The sequence below is a fragment of the Rhinopithecus roxellana genome, chromosome 20 (genome assembly GCF_007565055.1).
Source record: "Rhinopithecus roxellana isolate Shanxi Qingling chromosome 20, ASM756505v1, whole genome shotgun sequence".
NCBI lineage: Eukaryota > Metazoa > Chordata > Mammalia > Primates > Cercopithecidae > Rhinopithecus > Rhinopithecus roxellana.
The window spans coordinates 13,511,186-13,537,119 of record NC_044568.1 but is presented as its reverse complement, the minus strand read 5'-3'; the positions used below and the strand labels follow the sequence as shown (position 1 = coordinate 13,537,119).

Below are 25,934 nucleotides of genomic sequence, written 5' to 3'. Positions count from 1 at the left end.
TTTTTGTAGAGATGGCGTCTTGATATGTTGATCAGACTAATCTGGAACTCCTAGCCTCAAGCAATCCTCCCACCTCGGCCTCCCAAAGTGTTAAGATTATAAGTGTGAGCTACCATGCCTGGCCTATGTTTTCTAGTCTTAACTTTCTGCTAGAAAATTCTTAAGTTGTCATCCCTTTATTTTATGATTATGTATTTAGAAGAGATAGGAAATCCCTTCTTAAAGAGTAAGTGGTCAAAGTAAAACAGAAAATGCTCCTCTAAAATACATGGAGAGAGGAATATCATCAAACCACTAGAGTACTGAAATAATCAATCCTAAGGAGAAAAAGATGGAGGTATACCTGTTTTGGTAAGCAAAACAAACCACATTTTAAAAAATATCTAAAATAAAAATCCATTGAACATGAAAGAGAACCTATGGTCTCAACTCAACAGGCATTTAAGCCTGTGGTATTAATGAAGATTTAAATTTTTAAAATGATGGGAAAAAAGCTGGACAATGATCAGAGACAGTTATTACTCTAAAAATAAATCTAATGTGCATTTAGAAACAATTAGTAAAATTATTACTCTAGTTGAAAACTTAAGAATTACAATGAAACTTGTGCATTGTTTAAATCTGCATACTTCATTATAGTTAACTAGAGCATTAAACTGACTTTTCTCATTGTTCTCTTCAGCTACTCAAATTTACTGTAAAATAAAAATGATGAATAAAAGAGCTTGAACTAAGATCTAGATAGGCAACTAAATGTACCCTAAATTTGAAAATAATTGGTAGGTAATACTTATCTTTTTCAGCCCTGACCTTTCAAACAACAAACAAAATAATAACACACCTGTGAATCCCTGAAGTACATCTCATATTGTTGTATCATCTGTCTGCTAATCAGGCTCCCATGATAAACCACAACGTTAATGTCAGTCCACGTACGAAACTCTCTCTCCCAGTTTGCAATAGTAGAAAGTGGAGCAATAATCAGGAAAGGTCCTCTTATACCAGTCAGAAGGATTTCGTAGAGGAATGTAATTGATTGAATAGTTTTGCCAAGACCCATTTCATCTGCTAAAATGCAGTTTCGTCTGAAATAAACAAATATATTATCCATGCATACACTGGGTTTTTTTCTATACTTTAAAGATAAATATACAAAGATAATCAAAGATCAAATAAAATAGTTGCATTTATAAAAATGTACAAGTTGCTTAAGTGCACAGTAGGCTTAAGATTACAATTTTATTAAAATCCTGCAAAGGGACACCTAAAGATTTCTGTAGCTCCAAAATAAGGATACCACCCATTAGATGTTTGATTTTTTAAAAAAGAAAAGGGAAGGGCAAGGCCAACTCAATATATTATTTGTTCAGGAATCATTTAATAAATACCTTCTATATCTAAGGACAGTATGAGAAGACAAAACAAATAGTACATGTTATCTGCCTTTCAGGGGTGTGTATCTATTACAGAAGCTGACATGCAAATAAATAAATAGTCATGCAATGTGCTATCACTGAAGCACAGATAAAGCACTGGTTTTCAATTGTGGCTGCACATCAGAAGAGCTTACAAAGCTTGAAAAAAAAAAAACAGATACTCAGGCCCCCCCCATACATTCTGATTCAATGTGTATGAAATAAGATAAAATAAGTTATAATTTCAAAAATAAGCTTCATAGATGATTATGATATGTTGGTCAATTAAGAATCATCAGTATGGTTTATTATGGAGGCTCGAAAGATTAAGCCTCAACTCTGGCTAGAAGAGATGAAAGAAGACCTCCTTCAGAAAGGAGGTCAGTAATGAGTAGGATTTTTGCCAGAGAGTATAGTGAATGCGCAGAAGTGTGAAGAACATGATGAACTGAGGGACCAAAAGTTGTTTTCTATGGTTTGGAGGGGAAGGTAAAAGGAGCAGAGATTATTGAGGAAGCAGGGTCATACACAGAAGACATTTGCCATTTTATTATGCAATGGAAATTACTGGCATGCTTCAAACAAATCCAGTGAGATTAGGTTTGTATTTTAAAGTTTACTCTGGTGCTATTGTCGATATTAGAGGTTGAGGTGACTAGAAGTTGGGACAGTAACTGGGAAAGCACCATTAAGTGCAGGGAAGAAAGTGTGGGCACCTGGTCTAAGAGAGGAGAAGCTAAGGGGAGAGAATTTTCCAGAATTAATTGTGGGTTAGAATGAAATGGACCTAGTTACCAATGTATGGGGTACAGGGTGAAGCCAGATTTCAGTCTGGGTGACTAAAGGAATTGTGTTATCATTAACCAAGATGGAAAAAGCAAAGGAAGAACAATTTTGATGGGGAAGAAACAGGAAATAATATTAATTTTTACTCTAGTGTGTTTAAAGAATCATTGAGATAGACACTCAGGTAGCAAGAGCCAAATAAAAACATGGGCCCAGAGTTCAAGACCTTAGAGATAAAAGTATGGGACCATTAGAATATTACTGTTACGTGAAGGCACGGGGAGTATAGAATATGGCTTAGAGAGAACAAACATGTAATATGAAAAGAGAGTTAAGACAGAACCAAGGGCAGGCAAACACAGTATCTACAGGGCAGGCAGAGGAAGAAGAACCAGCAGACTATTGAAAGGAATAGTCACAGGTACTGCAGAGCTAGGAGAGAGTCACACTGTGGAAGCTGTTGGGGTTCAGAGTGGGGGGAACATTTAAAGAAGGAAGGAGTACCAACTACTAACCAATGCAGCAGAGAGCAAATTAGGGCTGAAAAATATTCCATGGATTTGGAAAGTTAAAAGTTTCAGAGAATGCAGGGGAGTCGGGGTGGGGTCAGTGGTGGTGGTGCTGAGGGGAATGGGGAGAGAGAGGGAGAGAGGGGGAGAGAGAGAGAGAGAGAGAGAGAGAGAAAGACAGAGCGAGAAGCAGAGCCAATAGAAGGTTTATTTTAAACCCAAATTTATTCATAGACTGAAGGGATGGCAACAGTCTTCAGGGATGGCCTGGAGATATAAAAGAGAACGATAAGTGATTGAAGTAAGGCTCTAAGGTTCTAAGAAGACTAGATGAGATGGCATGTCTGATACATGAGGACAGTGGTAAGAATAACTATGGATGGGCCGGGCGCGGTGGCTCAAGCCTGTAATCCCAGCACTTTGGGAGGCCGAGACGGGCGGATCACGAGGTCAGGAGATCGAGACCATCCTGGCTAACACGGTGAAACCCCGTCTCTACTAAAAAATACAAAAAATTAGCCGGGCGAGATGGCGGGCGCCTGTAGTCCCAGCTACTCGGGAGGCTGAGGCAGGAGAATGGCATGAACCCGGGAGGCGGAGCTTGTAGTGAGCTGAGATCCGGCCACTGCACTCCAGCCTGGGCGACAGAGCGAGACTCCGTCTCAAAAAAAAAAAAAAAAAAAAAAAAAAAAAAAAAAAAAAAAAAAAAAAAAAAAAAAGAATAACTATGGATGAAGATATTATATTAACACATCTGTAGGCTTGGATATGAAGGCAAGCAAGAACTTGGATGAATTTACCTACCGTCCCTGGGTTTCTCTATGAAGCAGTCATATACAGAGTGTGAAGGGGGCAGAACTGTAACAAAGGGCTTCAAGAAAGTGGTGAAAGGTTAAAACAGGCAATGTGGGAGATGGAAAAGGGTACTGATGAGGGAAGACAAGTTAAAAAAATGTTTTGTCAACTACTTTTCCTACATGGTTCTCATGGGAAAAATGATGATTAACATTTGGAAAATATAAATCAGGGAAAAGAACACTGTGGGGATAACAGGCCTCTTTCCATCAACTGAGTCCATGACTCACCATCACTTAAGCATAACAACTCAGAAGACTCACGTGAAAAGTAAAAATGATTAAAAATTATTCTAAATAAAGGCATCATCACATTTTGCTATTCTTACTAATAGTAGGGCCTTTATTTGCTTTTGCATATGTAACTACTACGCTTTCTCAATTGCAGTACCATTTTTTACTTATTTTGCAATTATCTTTTCACCTCAAAAAAGAATGTAAGACATTCTGTAAGGCATTTTGAAAACCTTGGAAAACAAATAATAAAAATGGGGTAATTAATTACTAGGTTCTCATATTTTATATTCCATTCCTTATCTATTGCTGACAACCTACTTCTTTGACGATTTACATTAAATGATAGAGCTTTAATTCCTGTAAGTATACCTTGCTCGTAACCCACTAATTCGAACTGATTGTTGGCAGAAAGTAGTATGTATGGGTCGATAAGTTGAAAAGCATTATATAACACAGAAGATGTCTTAGGACTCTTAGAAAGGTATTTCAAATTTAAGTATTAATCAACATACCAACTTTCTTCTATTCTGATTGGTATACATTTAAAGAAAACAATTGTAGTTGAATCCTAAATTGTAATTTACATATTTTCCTGAGGTAACCTCACTTTAAATAATGAAGACTTCATAACAATAACAATATAGCAACATCCGTATCTACTTTACTTGACACATTTTGGCACACATTAAAAAAAATAAATTTTTTTTGTTAAGATATACTACATACCTATTGTACCAATTGAACAAGAGCCAGTTGAGTCCTTCTAGTTGATATTCCCTGAGTTGATTGCCATTTTTATAGTCCCTGGATTGATCTATTTTCTTCCAAATATTAGAAGGAGGACGGTCCTTTGTGGAAAAACAAAGAATGAATACTGTTTAAATCTTCCATGTATCATACTGATGGCAAAAAGCATTGGTTTAAAAATAACCCTAAGAGGTATAACAGTGTAGTGCTATGATTAACTTCTACCTAGCATTTAAAGGTCAGATTAATTCTATACAACTCTTCCAGAAAATTTAAGAGGAAGATATACTTCCTGACTCATTCTATGAAGCCCTGATACCAAAATCAGACAAAATCACAAGAAAACTACAGACCAATATCCCTCATGAACAAAGATGCAAATATTAACGCAATTTTACCAAACCGAACTTAACAATATATAAAAAGGGCAATAAGATCATGACCAAGTAGTTTTTTTGTTTTTTTTAAACCAGGAATGGAACGTAGGTTTAAAGCAGAAAATTAATCAGTGTTGATCAACAGATTAAAAAATAAAAATCAGCCAATTGTGGTGGCTCATGCCTGAAAGCTCAGCACTTCTGGAGGCCAAATGAGGAGGATCACTTGAGATTAGGAGTTCAAGACCAGCCTGGGCAAGACAGGCAGACATAATCTCTATTTAAAAAAACATAAAACATAAAAACCAAAAATAATATGATACTCTCAGTAGATGCAGAAAAAGTATTTGAGAAATTCAACATCCACTCCTAATTAAAACTCATCAAATTTTGAATAGAAGGGAACTTCCTTAACCTGTTATGGTATAGCTATGAAAAAGCCAAAACTAACATTACACTTAAAGGTGAAAGACTGACTGCTTTCCCCCTAAGATCAGGAATAAGGCAAGGATGTCCTCTGTGACAACTTCTATTCAACACTGTACTGCTGGCACTAACAAGTGTAATCAAACAAGAAAAAGATAAAAGTCATCAAGATTGAAAAGGAATAACAAACTGTCTTTATTTATATTATAGAAGACATGATTTGTCTATGTAGAAAATCCTGTGGAATCTACCAAGAAAGCTAAACTAAGTAGTAATTTTAGCAAGGTTGCATAATACAAGATCAATGTGCAAAAGTCAATTGCAGTCTACATTATGGCAACAATCATGAATATATTTTTAAAAAACAATAACAATTTTATAATAGCATCCAAAATAACTTTTGATATTCATGGTACAAAACATTTCTTTCAAAAGAAACATTGTATGTAAAATAATTTTATTCACTTATATATACAGATACATAAGACACAAATTTTCTGAAGATTCCTGAATGGGAATTCAAATAACATTATCCTGGCCCCAAATTAGTAGGGTCTCAGTAGGAGAAATAAGTTTCTGAGAAACAAGCAAAAGGTCTCTTATTGTCTTCTGCTTTAAAATTATACTGTTACTAATCAACAAAATTACACTTCTAAGAATTATCAGGAGTGATATTGTGAAATATATATTTGGTTTTCACTCCCATTTCCTGGCATACAACTCCTGATATCCTTGGGTTCTCCAAAGTGCTGCTTGTTTGTGTGCCAATATTGCTGACTGATAGATTCAGGTGAGGCTGGTCACCAGAAGGACAAAGGCATGATTAGAGGGGAGAATGAAAGGAGAGGAATGGGAAGAAAAGGAGAGAAGGAGGGGAGGAAGGAAGGAAGGGAGGGAAGAAGATCAAGTTGATCACCAATGGCCATTGGATGACTGAATCAATCATGCCTATATAATGAAGCCTCCATAAAAACCCAAGAGGACAGGGTTTAGCGAACTTCCAGGGAGCTGAACACTTCCAGGGAGCTGAACATGTGGAGACTGACAGAAAGGTGAATAAGAACTCATTCACATGCCAGGAGAGTGGCAAACCCCAACTGTACAGGGACAGAAGCTCCTGCACTCAGACCTCGCCCTATGTCTCTCTTCCTCCGGCTGTTTGTTTGTATCCTTTAAAATATCCTTAGGAATAAACCAAACCTTGAATGTCTTCCTGAGTGCTGTGAGCTGCTCTAGCAAATTAATCAAACCCAAAGTGGTGGGTAATGGGAACCCTAACTTGAAGCCAGTCAGTGAGAAGTTCTGAAGGCCCCTGGACTTGTGACTGGTGGAAAGGAGGAGGCAGTCTTGTGGGACTGAACCCTCAAGATGTGGGATCTGATGCTACATCTGGGTAGATGGTGAATTAGAGCTAGGTAGAACTGAATTAGAGGACAGCCAGCTGGCGTCCACTGCAGAACTGACTGCTTGCTGGTCAGAAGAATTCCCCACATATTTTGGGGTCACACAAGTCTTTTGTGTTGATTGTTGTGTTACCCTGAGAGCACAGGAAAAACAGTTCAGGAGAGTTTTTCTTAAAACATCAGGTAAGTGTATGGTAATTGTAAATGGAAAACCAAACAGGGCTATCAGTATACAGAGAACAGGACTGGTTATTGAAGCTCTGCTGCTACTTAATACAGGTAAGTGTTTGCTAAAGAAAACATTTTTTAAGTGGTAGCCAATGAGCATTAAAATAATTAACATATATTTTAATTGCTGCTTAAAATAATTTCTGCATTAGATCATATTCTGCGCAGCTTCTTTTCAGCAATCCAATCACCATTAATGATTCATTAGTTTGGGTCAGGGAAAAATTTCATTTACAGAATCCCAAAATACTTTACATGACTTACATGCTATTTTGTTTAACAGCAATATACTGGCAAAAAGAAAAGAAAAGAAAACAAAACAAAATCTCCTATTTAACCATGACAGACTAGCCTTGTTGTCATCAATTTTACATTAATTAAGGGGATTAATTCTATTGGCTGAGCCCCCTTTACCAAGGTCTGTAACATATATCTAAGGCATCTCTAATTTTTGAAAAGCTCCAGAAGAGATTCTGATATGCACCTGTGACTGAGAATCACTGATCTAAAGACATAGCTTATTCAATGAGGCTTAATGTTACCACCAAGGCATAGTCCCCACCCCAAAAGAAAATCTTTCTTTTACAACATTCCTTGACCCACTCCTCTCTGAATTAGGTGATGCTTCTGTTTTCTGGTTCAAGGAACAGCATTTAGAAGGTAAAAGGAATGGGGGTAAACTTATATGCTTTTGTTAACAGCCTATGGGCATTACTGGAAAATAAAGTAAGAAGACCAGAAAATAATATTAGGAAGATCAGAAAATAGTTATTATAAAACAATATGATCTCTTCTATGGAATATTTAATTCATTTCCTTCTCTTACGTCACATCTCCATGTTTATCAGGGCAGCTTTCCTCACTTTTGTGCTAATCAAAAAGGAATCTGCTCCTGTCTTTTCACATATAAACTCCCCCTTTAGCTTTGGCTCCCAAAACTAGACTCACATAGTAACAAGCCTGTTTAAAAGAAATGAAAGTAGGCCGGGCGTGGTGGCTCAAGCCTGTAATCCCAGCACTTTGGGAGGCTGAGACGGGTGGATCACGAGGTCAGGAGATTGAGACCATCCTGGCCTACACGGTGAAACCCCGTCTCTACTAAAAAATACAAAAAACTAGCCGGGCGAGATGGTGGCGCCTGTAGTCCCAGCTACTCGGGAGGCTGAGGCAGGAGAATGGCGTAAACCCGGGAGGCGGAGCTTGCAGTGAGCCGAGATTGCGCCACTGCACTCCAGCCTGGGCGACAGAGCGAGACTCTGTCTCAAAAAAAAAAAAAAAAAAAAGAAAGAAATGAAAGTAAAACATTACATAATTATTAGCTACATCGTAACTTACATAAACAAGTGCTAAGATTTCATAAGGCTGTCTAAAACAGATTCTTACCAAACATCTTGTGTCAGGCCTTGAAGCTTGCAGTTGTTCAAACTCTTCTATTTTGGCAAGATCTACATCTTCTTTCAGTTCCCAAGTACTATCTTCATATGGCAATGAGCACCATTTTACTAAGTAGTAAATAACAGGCTGTAAAAAAATTTTTTCATTTTACCATTTTGAAAAAGACACTAGTAAGAAATAGTTTAAACAGAGAATAAAGTACTAGGTCTTAATACGTGGAAAGTTTCAGATTTTTCTTACTTAAAAAATATTTTTACAAAATATTTACCTCACCAGTATCCTTATCTTCACAAAAAGAGACTTCTAACACTCTGTCTACTTCAACATAGTCTGGATTAAATGGTTCTTCTTCCATCTAAAATTAAAAGGTAACTTAATTGACATCGGACAAAGAAGTGGAATGATAAAAGGACAAATTTACCAGCACTTCACTACAGACCTTGTAAGTTTGATTTCAATTAAATGTCCAATAAATGGAATTCTTCCATTTTCATTTCCAAATGATAGCTAGGATATCATGAATAATGTTATAAATAATAAAACCAATCAAATAGTATTAAAAAAATAAGGTACTCTAGAAGATACGTGCTTTAAAAAATTCCTGAAAGCAGCCTCTATACCTTTCCTTTACTCTTTTCCTTAGGTTGCAAGAGTTGAAGATGCATCCCACTGTATGCTCATTTCTCAGTTGTCTCACACAGGCTTTATCTTTACCTGATGGTTCTTGTGCTCAAGACCCACTTACTGAGCTGACTGTAAACTTGACTGAGGTATCTCAAACTCATTTGCACTCAGTTACTTTTCAACCCATACCTCCTCCTGCATTATCTAACTGGTTAATGGTAACAGAGCTTCCTCTACATAGCCCACGCTCAGTGACACAAGTCAGAAATGAAGAAGTCATTTTAGATTCCTTCTTTTTCTTTACCCTCTACATCTAGTAAGTAACCAATTTGTACAGATTCTACTTTTAACTCTGAGATTGGTTCCTCCTTCCTCATCCTCACTTCATACTTGAACCTTTACAAATAACCCCAACTACTGTCTCACCTCCCTTTAATCTGTTTTTCACAATGTCCCCAGAGTAATCTTTCTCAAATATAAATCTTATATATCGTTCCTTTACTTAAAATTCTTCACTGACTCTCCCCTAATTAGTCTTAATGAAAATTTAATGATTATTAATTAATTCTAAAATCTTCAGCTTATTAGGAATTTCTAGATCACAGTGAATAAATGAGATATTCAAGGTGATGGGAGGACCTCCCAGCATTCACAAACTGACAGGTCATTAGAATAATTTTTTTTTTTTTTTTTAATAGAGATGGAGGTCTCATATGTTGGCCAGGCTGGTCTCAAACTCTTGGCCTCAAGTGATCCTCCCACCTTGACCTCCCAAAGTGTTGGGATTTCTGGCATGAGCCACCATACCCAGCCCACATTTTTGATGTGAAATTAATTACAAATGGAATAATAGTAATTATGTAGTGAAGACATCTGGCAGATACCACCTTAATCTAGTGATTAACCACCAGTACTGGGGTAGAGAGGTATCACGTACCATCTTATATCATTCACTAGAAGAACAGAGCATCAATTCTACGGTGTTCTTTTAAAAAATGCCTAACCTGGATCATGAGGAAACTCATACAACCCCAAATTGAGGGGCATTCTACAAAATTAATGAGCTGTACTCTTTAAAAATGTCCAAGAAATGAAAAACAAAGAGAGACTGACTAAAAGAGATATTACAACTAAATGTAACTTGTGCTGCTGGATTAGACTCTGGACCAGATAAAAATACACACGCACATACACATACACACACACACACACACACACACACACACACACACATTTTGTTATAAAAACACTAGTGGAACAATTAGTGAAATATGTATAAGGTCTGTGGATGAGATAATAGTACTACATCGATGTTAGTTCTACTATTTTTATGAAAGAGAATATAGTTGTTTTTAGGAAATATATACTAAAGTGTCTGCAATGTTAAAATGGTTTAGAAAAAGACGTGTGTATGACAGAGAGAGAGACAGAGAGACAGAGAGAATGAATACAAATGATAAAGCAAACATGGTAAAATGTTATCATTTTGGAAATCTAGTTAAAATAAATGTGGGAATTCATTGTACTATTTTCGTGACTATTTTGTTTAGAAGAAAACGTTTTTAAAATTCTCAAATTAAGAACTTAAAGCTGCTCTAAAAGAAGTCTATTAGAAAATCTGGACCAGGAAAGAACATCAGACCATTTAGTCAGGCCTATACAGGTAAATTTTTCCAGTGAGGTTCTGTTCACATACATGAAGCTGGTATAGAAAATATGCAATATATTTCATGTACTGAAAAATCTTATTTTCCATTTACTTGCTAGATTATCACACTTCCTCCACTTGAATAACTTTGCTGATATATTCTTGGTAATATTACCATATTCACATTCAACTCTAAGTATTGAAATATATGCTAGTTAAAAAATACAAGCATGATCTACCATTCCGAATTATCAGTGTTCTTGTTTCAAACAGTTTCCAACCTAATTTTGAGAATAGAAAAATACTGTATGTAGGTAGCATTTGTATTCAAATATCAACACTGGAAGTCTAAGAATTAAAATAATGTGTAATTTTTGATAAATAATGCTACATGTGTTCAGAGACCAACACATAGTAGTCTTATTTATTTTTTTCTTACATCTGCAAAAAAGTGTGCTCTTTGTGCTTGTCTCAATTTGAATCGTTTGATTTTCTGCTGGATCCTTTTATCTTTCAAAAGCTGCTCTTCTGTGGCCCACTCACAGTGAAGATAGGAGCTAAAATTTTTATAAAAATAATATATTAGAATGATACAGATAACCATTTTAAGATGTATTTTAAATAACATCCAATGTAAACTATTATAATTCTTCAACTTTACAAATAGGTAGTTCATCATTTAACTTTAAAAGAATTCATATCATTTCTAAAATAAAGTAATTGTGATCACTATATGCTAAGGAGGTCATAGTCTAAAGGTATACAATTTGCCATATAGCAACAGAACAGTAAAATGATCAAAAGTCTAATCGCAAGATGTGATTTATCTATTATTTTCTTCCCTATAACAGTTTTGTTGTGATCAGAAAGCTAACTTGTTTTGAAACTAATGTGATTTAAAACGCTTTCATGGAGGTACAAAGAAAAGTTGGAAAATACATAAAAAGAAGAGTAAGTGATTTTTCCCCAGTTAGCAACTCTTATGAGTTAACTGACCCTACATCCAAAATTAAAATTTAAAACTTTAAGGTCAAATCATCTCATTGTGTACATCTGACATAAAAACCTAAAGATCAGGAAAAAAAAAATTTGTTTTTAAAGAGATGGGAGTCTCACTATGTTGCCCAGGCTGGCTTCAGACTCCTAGGCTTAAGAGATCCTCCTGTATCAACCTCCAGAATAGCTGGGACTATAGGTAGATTAGAAATGTCTTTTATAAAAACAATAAAAGCTGAAAAGTTCAACAATACAATGAATGCTGTCCATAAATTATAAAAGCATATTTTATAAAGATTCTTGCATTTTGATGTTAATAATTAACATTTTCTGGAAAATAAACAAAATTTTCTTTTTTTTTTCTGAGATGGAGTCTCGCTCTGTCGCCAGGCTGGAGTACAGTGGCGCGATCTCGGCTCACAGCAATCTCCGCTTCCTGGGTTCAAGTGATTCTCCTGCCTCAGCCTCTTGAGTAACTGGGACTACAGGTACGCGCCACCATGTCCAGGTAATGTTTTGTATTTTTAGTAGAGATGAGGTTTCATCATGTTGGCCAGGATGGTCTCAATCTCTTCACCTTGTGATCCGCCCACCTTGGCCTCCCAAAGTGCTGGGATTACAGGTGTGAGCCACCCCGCCTAGCCAAATCATTCAATTTTAACATGAAAGGTTTTCAAATGAGCCCTTTTCACTTTTTAATGATTCTTGATTTATACAAGCATAAATGATAAAAATTACCATAAAAAATGTGGATAAAATGAAAATCGTAATTTTAATTTATTAAATAAAGTAATTTATATGTAAATCAACATCTTTCTTTTATTTTTCTAACTCAAAATACTTACTAATTCTTGTATTTTACAAAAAATTCTTCTGTATCAATCATCACTCCAGGTGATATCTAAGAAAAGAAAATCAGTAATGGTGACTCTTTTAAACAGGCCACAGAATATGAAGTGTAAAATGTAATGTACCAGTACTTACTTCCTTTTTTACAATTCTAGAAGATAGAATTTTGTCTACAATTGCAGCATCTTCTTCACTCGGATTCTCCTATGGGAGGGAGGAAAGAAATAATGACAACACATTTTGAAAGATCTTTTAGTTGCCACTTTGTATGTTGATGAACATACTATAATTCAACAAATATTTATACAGCATATGTGCCAGACACTATGTTACATGTTAGAAATACAAAAATGAAAAAAATATAGTTATTGTCCTTTTCATCACCTGCATTATCTCTATAGCAAACATATTGTGCTTTTTAATGTGCTAGTCATTATTCTAAGCATTTTACATATATTAATTGAATCTTTTATCTTCATTATTATCATTTCCATTTTACAGATTAGGAAATTTAGGCATAGTTAAATAAGTACTTTACCAAGGTACTCAGCTAGTGACTGAGCGGTTGGCTCATAATACATATAAGAGGGACTTAAAAAATTATAGACGAGGGAAGTACATATGGCATTCAGGCAAATGTGTTCATAAAACAGAGGAGTGAGTGCTTATGGAGAAGTAGCAGGAGACAACGCCAGAAAATCCAGACGAAGGGGTTTATACACTGCTAAAAAGGCATCGTTATTTTTGTAAGGTTCAGGAAACTATTAGAGGAGTTTTCAGTAGAAAAACAATGTGATTAGACTTATAATTTAGAAATATTCTGCAGAAAAGATAGAATTTCAAGAACATATATTTAGGAGGTAGAAAGTGTAGTGACAACCTGGATGAAGAGGCAAAGGAAAACGAAGAGAGGATGAATTCCTAGGTTTCTAATTTGAATGACTCAACTAATAATATGGAATCCAGAAGGATTAAGTTGGAGCAATTTTTAGGAGGAAAAACAATAGAAGTACCTTATAGAATTTATGTTGGTTTAAAACGTTTTGCAGTCATAATTCCAAATATGCTTACCACAAACAATTGTAAAGGCTGTTCACCAGGTAAAGGAGCTGAATTCTTTTTTATTTTCATAGAACCTTTAACCTCTTCTTCAGATTGCTTCCCTTCTACATCTTCTGCGTATTTTTTTCTTTTAATTTGTCGATTTGATCTTCTTTTCTGTAACGAACCACAAGGATCAGATTTATATAATTTATTTTGAAGAGAAGTTTTTAAAAATAATTACCCCTAGAGTTGGCAGTTTTGTATATTAAATTTTCAACATGACACTCAATGCTCATCTTTTCCTGTTTTGTTTTTAATTAGAGGAAGATTATAATTTGCCATTTGCCACAGGCTTACAATCTTCCTACAGTTCTACTTTCTACAATTTCAAACAACAAATATTAGTAATACTTTTATTATGTTAATTTGGAAATCATTAAGAATAAAGAGATCCCTCTTTTTTAAAAAAATTATTTCACAGGTTGGGCAAAATATATTTTATTAGTAATACCTTCATTACTACATTACTTATCTTTAGAAACTGTTAAGAATAAAAAGGTATCTGTTTTATTTAACTATTTCATACCTTGGGCAATAAATATTTAAACTATTAATAATTTCACAGTTTTAGTCCAAAACGTAAAAAGTGTATCAGATGAAAACTGGGTATAGAATTGGGGGTATAAATCTAGAAGAATAAATTCAATAGTATTTGCCAAAACACGTGAAACTGTGTTTAAAGCAGAATAACATAAAATATTTAAAAAGAAATGCACAAAGTAAGAAAGCGTTAAATCTACCAAATAATTGTGAATGAAAGAAGAAACGGTTTCACTAACTTTAGTAGCTTTCCTTAAATATAAAAAACATCACTATCATCACACAAAATTAAGCATTTTACAAGGTATTACATGTAGTAAGATAATTTTTAAATAATCTAAGTAGTTTTAAATCTGGAATCATATATACATGGTTTTACTTACCTCCCTAAATATCTAATATTTTTTCAAAAGTTTTATATTTCAAGGAGAACTTAAAAAACAAAAACAAAGTTACATCTCTTTTAGTGTTTCCACAATAAAGATAAAAACTCAGGTTGGTTTCAAAATCCCAAATGACTTAGATTTATGTTTTAAATTTCCCTTGTAATCTCATGGGGTGGAGACGTTTCATGGGGGTAGTGGCATCTCAACCAACTGTTCAATTGCTTAACATTTGGCAAATCTCTCTCTTCTTTTTTCTAGTCCAGTTTCTTCTATATATTTAGTAACTTCATGACACTTCCAAAAAATGGAACCAGCAAAGTAAACTGTAAGTTCTTTTGGTTTCTGCTTGTCTTCTATTTGGCAGGTCTTTAATTTACCTTCATAGCCATGACGAAAATAGCTGAGTCACTGTTACAGTGTGGTGACAAACTATATGCATGCATTCATGCCTCTGCCCCTTTCTCTTGTGAGTAGTAAAATACTGAGAGAAAGAAAGGCACTCATATGGTCAGTCAAATGTACTACATAACACCATGCCTCATTAGGATGGGTCAAATGTTTCTTGGCCATGAAGACATTGACATTTCAAACCTCAAAGTAACACAGCCTGGTGACATATAAAAATCCTAATTAAAGGGCTAATAGAAACCCAATTTTCCTTCATCCTATTTTGAAAAGGATATGAATTACTTACTATTCTCTGGGAGGGGTGGGAGGGGTGAATTCTATGGATTACTAACACTAGGCTAAAAGAATATTTAGAATTCTATTATGGGCACCATATAGATCTTAACGTTCAAGAATAGTTTTAATTAATAAACAACTGTGACATATTATCAATGTCTCATTAGGCGTGACTTTTAAGTAATGAAATTTGAGAATAATTCAGCACATTTTTAGAAAATTCTGTTAGATGTTTTCAGCATTAGTTTCCTTTCTGGTCATTTAGACATCTATTAGTACTTAGAGACAACTCACTTAGTTTTTAGTAAATAGCAAGTAAGTGACCTCAAAGACTCTTTCAAGCTCACAAAAGTGCACTCAGATAGAATGAAGGTTACTTATTGTAAACTGTTCCCTCATCCTACAAAGACTTTGTCTAACAGATTAATTTAAAAGTCTATGAATTGAGATTATAGAAGATTTTACCATAAATTATACTCCACTAGAGGATATAGTTACACATTAATTAGGTAAAGCCAAATAAGGTATCATTCTCACCAATTATCATTACCTGCCATACAACGTCGCTACTAGTTTAAAAACATAAAAATGAATCTGACGTCTACATTTTTGGCATGTGCTTTTTCTGGCTTTCTTTCTCCATGTTTTTTAAAGCACAATTGGAAATCTTGATAAATTGTCCCTTCTAATTTCTTATTTTTAGCTTCTTAAGTCTTAAAGGCTTCAACAGATCAGTCCATAGCTCTTCACATAGGAGGTCAGAAGCATGTTTTAAATGACTAATATAGTACTTCATTATTTTAACATTGCATTTGTTTCCTATAATAGTCCTAATAGTATAATCTGTTGCAGGGGCATTTTTCTTTGTAATTTAGGTCTCTAAATATAGTTGGACAACTGTAATATTCTTTATTAAGATTAAAAGTAACAAAATTAAATACCAAATCACATTTTTAGATTTCTAACTGATTCCAAACCTTAATTAGTTTCCAACATGGTTGAAAGCTACATGGATTTTTCCATCATTTATTTAATTACACAATCAAATATATCAATAATATAGATTTATAACTATTAGAAAATATTTTTACCTTCACCATTTTTTGTGTGTGCATTAAAGCAATACACCTGTCAAAACAACCTAATACTACAGTGAAAAACATGGAAGAAATGTTCATGTTGACCTAGCCTACCATTTCATTGTTTGGAAATTACATAACGGAAAAATGGCCAGCATTATTTCAGCAAAAATTAAACTAAATGTAATCATATGGAATAAGTTAAATATAAGTTTGCCTAAGTTAAGGATAACATATGATGAAAAAGCCAGGCCATGTAATATTAGGAGCTTCAGTCACTGCCCTTACCTCAACTCTTGCAGCAGCCCAGGAGCCTTGAGCCACTACTCTCCCATTGGATAAGAAGCTGCATAAGGAAGAAGAAAGGCCATTCAGGGGCTTTCTGGCCCCATAATTCACAACTGCCACCACCCCTACGGCCTACAGTCATACTTTAATTATTAGAGATCAGAGGGTGGCCTGAATTATTATGACCTTCACTATATATAATTTTAACTTCACAGAGTAATTTTGAATATCCACCTATTCAGAAAAAAAAAAAAAAAAAGAAGGCAAAATGCATAGTATTTCTTCCGTCTACGTTAGGGGATTTTTAATATAGTCAGTTATCTTTTCTTCACAGAAACAGACCAAAGGAATTATTTCTAGGAATGATTCGATCCATTTGCTCTGTCGTTTGTATGTGATTTAAAAAATTACTATGTCCATCATGTTCATTCAAAAGAATTCTATAAGCACAGGATAACATCATTAAATACTCCTCCATGCTAAAAGCCATCAAGGACTTTGTATTGTTACTTAACCTCTCTGGGCTTCAGTTTCATTATCTGAAAAATGGGGGTTTGGAGAGGATATGTTAGTTTCCTCCCACATCTAATATTCTATGGTAATATTACCAGGACATATTGTAATAATGCTACCTTACAACTTCTACCATACTACAAAATGTATTTATACTTCTAAACTAAAATGTAAATATCTATAAGGCAATATTATGCTAACTAAATCATTCTAACAGTGTTTCATTTCCAGAAAAAATTATAATACTCACTTGAGAGTCTTGATCTTTTAATGTATGCTGTGGCATCTGTTCTGCATCAGATATTTCATCTGAAGACTCATTCTTTCTTTTTTGTTTCTTACCCAATGTAATAATGAGTTTGCTGTTTCAAGAGGAAAAGGAAAGTAAGAATTCTTTGAATTTTCCTAAATTTGATTAAATTAAGATTGTCATGATAAACTTTCTTCCACTTTGTATCACTTGCATGTCCAACCAAGGATGATAATTATCCTGAAATCCATGTTGACATTTTCAAAACATAAACTCTATTCTAATGGAACAAACACCATCCAATTATACGTTTGGAAGTATAATTAATGTACTTAAAAGTACAATTAATGCACTTCTAAACACAGAAAGGCAGTCAAGTAGGCTAGGCGCAGTGGCTCATGCGTTGTAATCCCAGCACTTTGGGAGGCCGAGGCAGATGGGAAAAGGTCAGGAGTTCGAGACCAGCCTGGCCAACATGGTGAAACCTGTCTCTACTAAAAATACAAAAATTAGCCTGGTGTGGTGGCGGGCGTCTGTAATCCCAGCTATCTGGGAGGCTGAGGCAGGAGAATTGCTTGAGCCCGGGAGGCGGAGGTTGCAGTGAGCCAAGATTGCGTCATTGCACTCCAGCCTGGCAACAAGAGCAAAACTCCATCTCAATGAATAAATAAGCAAGCAAGCAAGCAAGCAAGCAAACAAACAAACAAATAAATAAATTTAGTGGGTAAAAAAAAAAAGGCAGTCAAGTCTTATTTGTTTTTTAGGCTTAAGACTATACTTTTCATAGGAAAAATGTGAGGTGATACAACTGTATTTATTATCTTGCAGATTTGGAATGACAGATTTTTTTCTCTTATTAAATTCAAATCCACTTATTATCCTTGAATCCCCCTATTTGTTAAAAGCCTCTACTTCCTTCTACTCTACAGGAGAAAGACAATTACTTAAGGTACTTTAACAATTAGTTGTTCTTTAATTCTTTAATTTATGTTAAGGCTTATCTGTACTGCATGTTCCTAAGCATAAGAAGTATTATTTTTTATATTCCCATAGCATGTGTGTGTCAGTATACCTTTATATATGTATATTTATATATATATTGATATTTACTCATACACACATCAGATGGAGCTATCTAAAATGAAAGTGGTTTTTTTCTGTCTTGATGAGAGGTATAAATACATCACTCTCACATTTACTTATCTGCTTCAACAAATGCAGGGGCATGATTTTAAATCACGGTAATTATTAATCAGCAACGTACTATTTTAAATATCTGTAAAATAAAAATGGAAAATCTCCCAAATACTTTCAGATATGATTTATCAAAAAGATATCAGAATTCTTTCAACAACTATTTATTAATGTGGGAGAATTTGGAGGTTAAGAGCATGCACTTCGAAAACACAGGGTCAAGATTTAAACCCTGACTCCACCATGTACTTATCTGTGAGACATTGGGCAAATTACTTGATCTCTTTTAGCCTTAGTTTCCTTGCCTGGAAAATAGGGATATCATAATAACTACATCCACTGTTGCTGATAATTAAGTGGCATAATGCATACTAGCTTTCAGCACAGTCTTGAAATTGTATAGTAACTTCTCAACTAATGCTAACAACTTCTAAATATTCTATGCCAAACACTTTCCTAGGCTCTAGGATTTGAAAATATAGTGACACAGTTCCTAACCTTAAAGTGTCATAGTTAGACTATGATCACAGCTAAAATGCCAAAGTGGGGGTTAGCACAGGATGCAAGGTGAACACGAAGAAATGCTCACGGTTATTGAAGAGTAAAGGGGGCTAAAGCCCCTTTTCTGTAAACAGAAAAGATAACATTTGATATGATGAAAAGAAGTTTAACAGGTAGTGAAAGTGGTAGAATACAATCCAGGTAGACAGATACCACAGAAGAGGAGAACATGCAATGGTAATAGCATGACAGGAATACACAGAGTACCCCAGAAGGAAGTGGCAGACAGCTGGATAAGCAGAAAGCGTGAAGATCACAGAAGGCCTTGTATGACATACAAAGAGTTCACATTTTAGGGGCATCTTTTAAGCTCTTGAGAGCAAGAATTTAAAAGGAATCTGTCTTGTTCATCACTGGCAACAAATGTTTAATGAACAGGCAGTGAGTTATTTTGAATAAATAAAAAAAAGCATTTGGAAGACATAAGAATTATAAGCAAGGGGGTAATGTGACGACAAGCAAGTGAAATGCAAGGCAGGGAAACCAGTGATAAGGCAAATGACAATTCAGGGGAGAGATAAAGAGTGTAATCTAGGGTTGTGGGAATGTGGATGAAGAGGTAAATAAAGATATAATTTTTTATTGTGGAAGCAGAACCAACAGGACTTGGTTATTGACTGGATGACTAGACTTGAGGCAAGAAAAAGTTATAGAACGCTTTCTCCCTATATTATTCTTGTATTGGTATGATTACCACATTCAACAGAATAATGGTAATTCTTACTTGGTGTCTCACCTGCACTCTTCTGAGTATGTGAAGAAAGTAAATAACAGTAAGAAAAACTGCTTAAGTTGGAAGCAGGAAATCAGAAGAAATATAAAGATATTCTGAAGGAGCATTAAGGAACCAACCATAGTTACACATCATTCCCTCTCACCACTTTCACTGTTTATTTCCTCTCTGTTCTAGTCCCTTTTCCTGCTCTAGTTCCTTTCCTAAAATAAAAATCTCCCTTGAGGCTATATTTACTGTTAGATTCCATATGATCTTTTTCTTCCTCCTTTGTATCCATAGCTCTCAAAAGAGTCATTTCCGTTTCATTCCTCAACCCACTATAATCTCAACTCTTACAACTACTTTTAATATTCATAGCTTCCATTTATTCAGTGTTTACTATGAGTCAGCCTCTGTGCTGACTTTACATGCATTCTCTCACTTGATGTTCATATAACTTTAAAAGTGAAGTACTATTATTTTATAAGAGGAAATTGAGGCTTAGAGAAGTTAAATAACTTACTCAAAGTCACATAAATAGTAAGAATAGAGACAGAAACTAAGTATGCCTCACTCCAAAGCCTAAACTCCTAATGCTTAAGGACTCAAAAGACTTTTAAAATGCAAATCCAACGGAACTTTAAAAAAAAATCCTAACCTGTAACTAAGTCTTAACGTGTAACTGTTTCCTTTTGGCCCCCTTCCTGGCTCCCTGACATGAGAGTCTTCTAGTTCTCACTAAACTTGCTTTTACTAAATTTTGGCTCTTCTTCCTGCATCTACACCTTGAATGTTAGTTTTCCGTAGGATTTAGTCATTGACAATTATTCTCTGCCAGCCTGTTAAACTTTGGTTTCTCTGTCTTCAGTTCTGTCTTCAGCCGCCTTCCTTCTCTACATACTGTCTGTCCCTGAGAGTTTTCATTTAATCTATTCTTAACTACCAATTAGAAGTTAAAGATCCTCAAATCTCTTATCTCTAGTTCAAATCTTTTCCCCGAGCTTCATGTTCACATAACTAATTGCTTATTAGACATATACATATGGGTATCTCTTAGGTATTACAACTTCAATATGCCTCCAATCCAATCTCTCATTTTCCGTAAACCTATCAGTGCAAGTCTACTAATATTAAAGTGTAATGCAAAGTCAGAAAAGTGCACCCATAAGAGTCCTGCTCAATCAATTTTCTCAAACAGAAAATATCTGTGTAGCCAGCTTCCAGATCAAGAAACAAGACATTAGCTTCCCAGAAGCCCCCTCTCATGCCTCTCCCAGTGAGAACCTCCTCCTAAAGGTATCCATCACTTTGCTTGTGAATATTTGCTACATCCTAAGGCACTGGTGCAGATGATTTTTAAATGGCAAAGTAAGGGACAATACTAAATAAAACTGGGTAGTAAAAACACATATTTGATACTTTCTCCTACTTGCTATCAATCTCCAACTTAAGTGTGTATTTTCAACTAGTTTGTAGATGAGAACAACACACGGAGAGTGTAGCTGCTTAAATAACAATCTCCCACGAAATGGAAATTATGGCCTATTAATACCCTTCATATATTGCTTAAAAAGGTATTTTTTCAATGTTTGGTAAGCTAAATGAATTATGTGAATGCACATTCTGATGCATTATCTTATGTGGCTGCTTAAAGACTCAAATCCCAATGAAGAAAACCTTCAATGAAATGGAGAGGCAGAGATATTTAAATATTTTTTTAAATTTACAAATGACTGTAATCCCAGCACTTTGGGAGGCCGAGACGGGCGGATCACGAGGTCGGGAGATCAAGACCATCCTGGCTAACATGGTGAAACCCCGTCTCTACTAAAAAATACAAAAAACTAGCCGGGCGAGGTGGCGGGCGCCTGTAGTCCCAGCTACTCGGGAGGCTGAGGCAGGAGAATGGCGTAAACCCGGGAGGCAGAGCTTGCTGTGAGCTGAGATCCGGCCACTGCACTCCAGCCTGGGCGACTGAGCAAGACTCCATCTCAAAAAAAAAAAAAAAAAAAAAAATTTACAAATGACTATGATCTGGTTCCGCTATTCTTTTACAATAGCATAAGGGGATTAAATGAAGATTCTCTAAGGACAAAGGACCAAGCTGCTTAAACATTATTTTTATAGATAAATATTACCTAAATCTCTAGAAAATACTAATAAATAAATACTAACCACCAAATAAATCTTAAACACTTGCCCTTATAAAAATGTTTCCCATCACACCTTAGATAAGCCTTTTGTTATACTAATTATTTGAAAATTTTACTTAAAAACAAAAAAGCAACTTTCACTTTATTTTCCATATATTCTGTATTATTCTTCCAACATTGTTCTACATGTCTGGAATAGTATCATGAATTCATTAGTCATTTTTAACAACCCATGCAAAAATCGTTTTCAGGTTCTAACTTTGTAAAAGATATTTCAGATATATAGTATTTCCCTACTAAACCTTCTAAGTCCAAAACATTACACATGCCTTTTCTATTTAAAAAGGGTACATATCCATGATAGGAAAAAAGTCAATTCTGAAATCATTTTTGGCTGATATAATTCTGGGTTAATTCAGGTGGCATTTTAAAATTAGATTAAAAAAACCCAGTAATCCTGAGTTAATAAAAAAGAAAGAAAGAAAGAAAGAAAGAAAGAAAGAAAGAAAGAAAGAAAGAAAGAAAGAAAGAAAGAAAGAAAGAAAGAAAGAAAAGAGTATAAGTATGTACCCCGTAGTTCTAGCTACTTGGTAAACTGAAGTGGGACTTCTCCCACTTGAGCCTAGGAGTTCTAGGCCAAGCTGGTAAACAAAGTAAAACCCTATTTCTAAAATATTATAAATTTTTTTTACAGAAAATGATCTATCTATCTAGAGAGAGAGATTTTAGAAATAGGGTTATTTACAATGAACCTTGAAAACTATAAATCTTACCAATTTATTACAGATTCTAAAATGGCATCTAGGGTAATATATAAAGAGGCATAATTAATTAGGCTGGTATCAGATCAGCAGTGCCCAAACATTTGGGGAAAGCTTAGTGAAAGCTATTTAAAATACAGATTCTAGACAGGCGTGGTGGCTCACGCCTGTAGTCCCAGCACTTCTGGAAGCCGAGGAGAAAGGATCACCTGAGGTCAGGATTTCAAGACCAGCCCGGCCAACATGGTGAAACCCCATCTCTACTAAAAATACAAAAATCAGCTAGGCGTGATAGCACGTGTCTGTGATCCCAGCTACTTGGGAGGCTGAGGCAGGAAAACCGCTTGAACCTGAGAGGCGGAGGTTGCCGTAAGCCAAGATCCGCGCCACTGTACTCCAGCTTGGGCGACAGAGCAAGACTCTTGTCTCAAAAATAAAATAAAATACAGATTCTTTATGAGAAAATGCCCAACAAACTCAAATTGATGTACATTCTACAAAATAACTGGCCAGTATGTTACAAAAATGAAAACATCATAGAAGAAAAAAGTCTGAGGAGTTATCCTAAATTGAAGGAAACTAAGGAGATATGACAACAAAAGTAAATGTAGGATCCTGAATTGGATCCTGGCCAACAAAAAAAGGGAACTCACAAAACTTGCATGAGGTCTGCAGATTAGTTAATAGGATTATTAAAATGTTTATTTCCTGGTATTGATAATTGTGCTAGGTTCATAAGATGTTAACATTTGAGGAAGGTGAGTGAAGAGCTTAAGGGAACTCTGACTTATTTTTGTACTTCTGACATTACTTCAAAATAAAAGTAAGACAAAAATAACCCAAACAGTTTTGTGGGTCCCAAACCCAGGATTCTGATCTAGAAACGAGGACTCCAATATGACTTTAAAAATATTCCCCAAGAGTTCTGGTGCTCTACTAAGTTTGGGAACCACTGGCTCAGAGAGTAAAAATTAGTATAGAAAACTCTAGGAACAAATATTCAGGATGATACAACTATTTTATATTTATAGAACCCTTAAAATTGTAAAGTGCTTTTGCCTACAGTACCTCAGTTGATTCTGAGAAAAACTCTGAGATAGGCAAGGCAGGTAGGTATTGGTCCCACCATACAGACAGGCAGTGTTCAGTTCCAAAAGATGATCCCCTTATTCCTAGATTATGATTTCCAACATATCCTATTGATTTTGAAATAAAATGACACACATACTTCAACCAGTCAACAGATATTTAATATCAATAAACTTAGTGACTCTCTAAAGAGAAATATGAAACTATATTATCTTTTAGTAAATTTTAAATATTAAAATTTACCTGACTTTCATAAAACCAGAAATATCTATTATCTACACAATGACAACAGATAGCCATAAATGCTATCTGAAGGAAATCAGATGTTTCAGTAGTAGAAAAAATAAAATCAGTTAAGCAAAATACCCAATTGCTATAGAGCACTCCATTCTTCCATCATGGATTACAAAGAGTTTACTACATTAATTCTAAAATAAAATTTCATTATAAATACACGCTTCAAATAAACTGATAGTTTGCTAGTTTAAGGAGAAATATCCCCAAAGAAAAGCAACAACATGATACAGAATAAATTAACAATAAAAAGCTTTATGCAAATTTTGTTCTTAAAAACATTAAAAGGATGTTATCAATGTTAGCAAAATGTAGCAACAGATACACTCAGGCAAGGAAAAAACTGAAATATCAAAACATGGGTTGTTTCTGACAGCAAAGGGCAATTTCAAACTAAAGTATGAATTTGAAATGTAAATTCATTTGATAAGTATAGGCAGCAGAAAACCACAATGTTTGTATTTAATATGCCTATATTTGATTTTCAGATGTAATTTATGCACTTATTTCAATCCTGCCCAAGTGTTAGTAGTACTTGCTGTGCGACAAGCTGTGTTCTATACTGCATCAATCTGTAATTGCCCCCTGTTGATTCTCTCATTGCAATAATTGGACAAACAATGAATCTTACCCAATTAGACCATTTGTTGTAATTAATACATCCAATTCATCATAAGAGAAGAAAAAAGGCAAAAATACAGTGTCACATTATTTTTTCTTTGCAAGCCCAGTGAAAGGTACTGAGGCTTAAGTCCTCAAATATAAACTCAAAACACATACACACACACACACACACACACACACACACACACACACACTCTTAACTCAGTGAAATGATGCCCATTTAAAGTTCAACTCAAGACCCAAAGCTTAAACTCATCTTAGAAAAACAAGCAAGTTTTAAAAGGGAGTTAAAACTGTAATCCTTAAATATGCTAAAGTTATATTGTGTTATACGCTTTTGGGAACTTGGACTATTACTTCCTGTTTAAAGCTGGACATCCTTTTTCAGAAAGGCTGCATTTACTGAGGTATTTAATGTAAGTAAGAAATAAGGATCCAAGTTGTTAGCTAAGTATTAATCAGCCAATACATTTATCTGCACAGTTGAATTCTTAGAAGATACGCATTGTTGGCTGGGCCCGTGGCTCATGCCTGTAATCCCAGCACTTTGGGAGGCCGATGAGGGTGAATCACGAGGTCAGCAGATTGAGACCATCCTGGCTAACATGGTGAAACCCCGTATCTACTAAAAAAATACAAAAAAATTAGCCGGGCTTGGTGGCGAGCGCCTGTAGTCCCAGCTAGGCGGGAGGCTGAGGCAGGAGAATGGTGTGAATCCCGGGAGGCGGAGCTTGCAGTGAGCAGCGATGCGCCACTGCACTCCAGCCAGGGCGACAGAGCAAGACTCCGTCTCAAAAAAAGAAAAAAGAAAAAGATATATATAGTTTTTTACATATTAACATCTCTGCAATCAGGAATCATTTAATAATCAATGACATGCTATAGTTTTAACTGGCAATATTTGTGTTCTACTGACACATAAAATTAATGGTGTGTCTGTTGTATAATCAGTGACACTTTAGATTCAATAAAATATGGTACATCTATTTGTCAATGATAAACCTTACTAGCATGATTTATATAAAGGTACCATTCTTAAAAATGAAACTGCAAATCTTATTTGAAATTCATAATAAGTTACATACATATCAACTCTTTCTGAGGATAAAGATGTTTCAGATTTTTACTAAGTGTTGTAATTTACATGCAAGCAGTAAAATCTGCAAAACATTTTATCAGATTGGCTTTAAAAAGACTGTAGAACT

The 25,934-nt window shown here is 35.0% G+C and overlaps 1 protein-coding gene across 15 annotated transcripts in view; it reads right to left on the bottom strand.

Annotated features, from left to right (window-relative positions):
• Positions 1 to 25,934, bottom strand: part of CHD9 (chromodomain helicase DNA binding protein 9) — a 295,589-nt gene that overhangs the window by 89,002 nt on the left and 180,653 nt on the right. For all 15 annotated transcript variants that reach the window (XM_030924817.1, XM_030924812.1, XM_030924809.1 and 12 more), the window contains 9 exons: positions 17,339 to 17,450; positions 13,566 to 13,712; positions 12,630 to 12,698; positions 12,491 to 12,546; positions 11,089 to 11,206; positions 8,646 to 8,732; positions 8,366 to 8,503; positions 4,528 to 4,649; positions 842 to 1,085 (listed from right to left, as the gene is read on the bottom strand). In XM_030924817.1, coding sequence (XP_030780677.1) covers positions 842 to 1,085; positions 4,528 to 4,649; positions 8,366 to 8,503; positions 8,646 to 8,732; positions 11,089 to 11,206; positions 12,491 to 12,546; positions 12,630 to 12,698; positions 13,566 to 13,712; positions 17,339 to 17,450 — 1,093 coding nt within the window. The remainder of the gene's footprint in view (positions 1 to 841; positions 1,086 to 4,527; positions 4,650 to 8,365; positions 8,504 to 8,645; positions 8,733 to 11,088; positions 11,207 to 12,490; positions 12,547 to 12,629; positions 12,699 to 13,565; positions 13,713 to 17,338; positions 17,451 to 25,934) is intronic.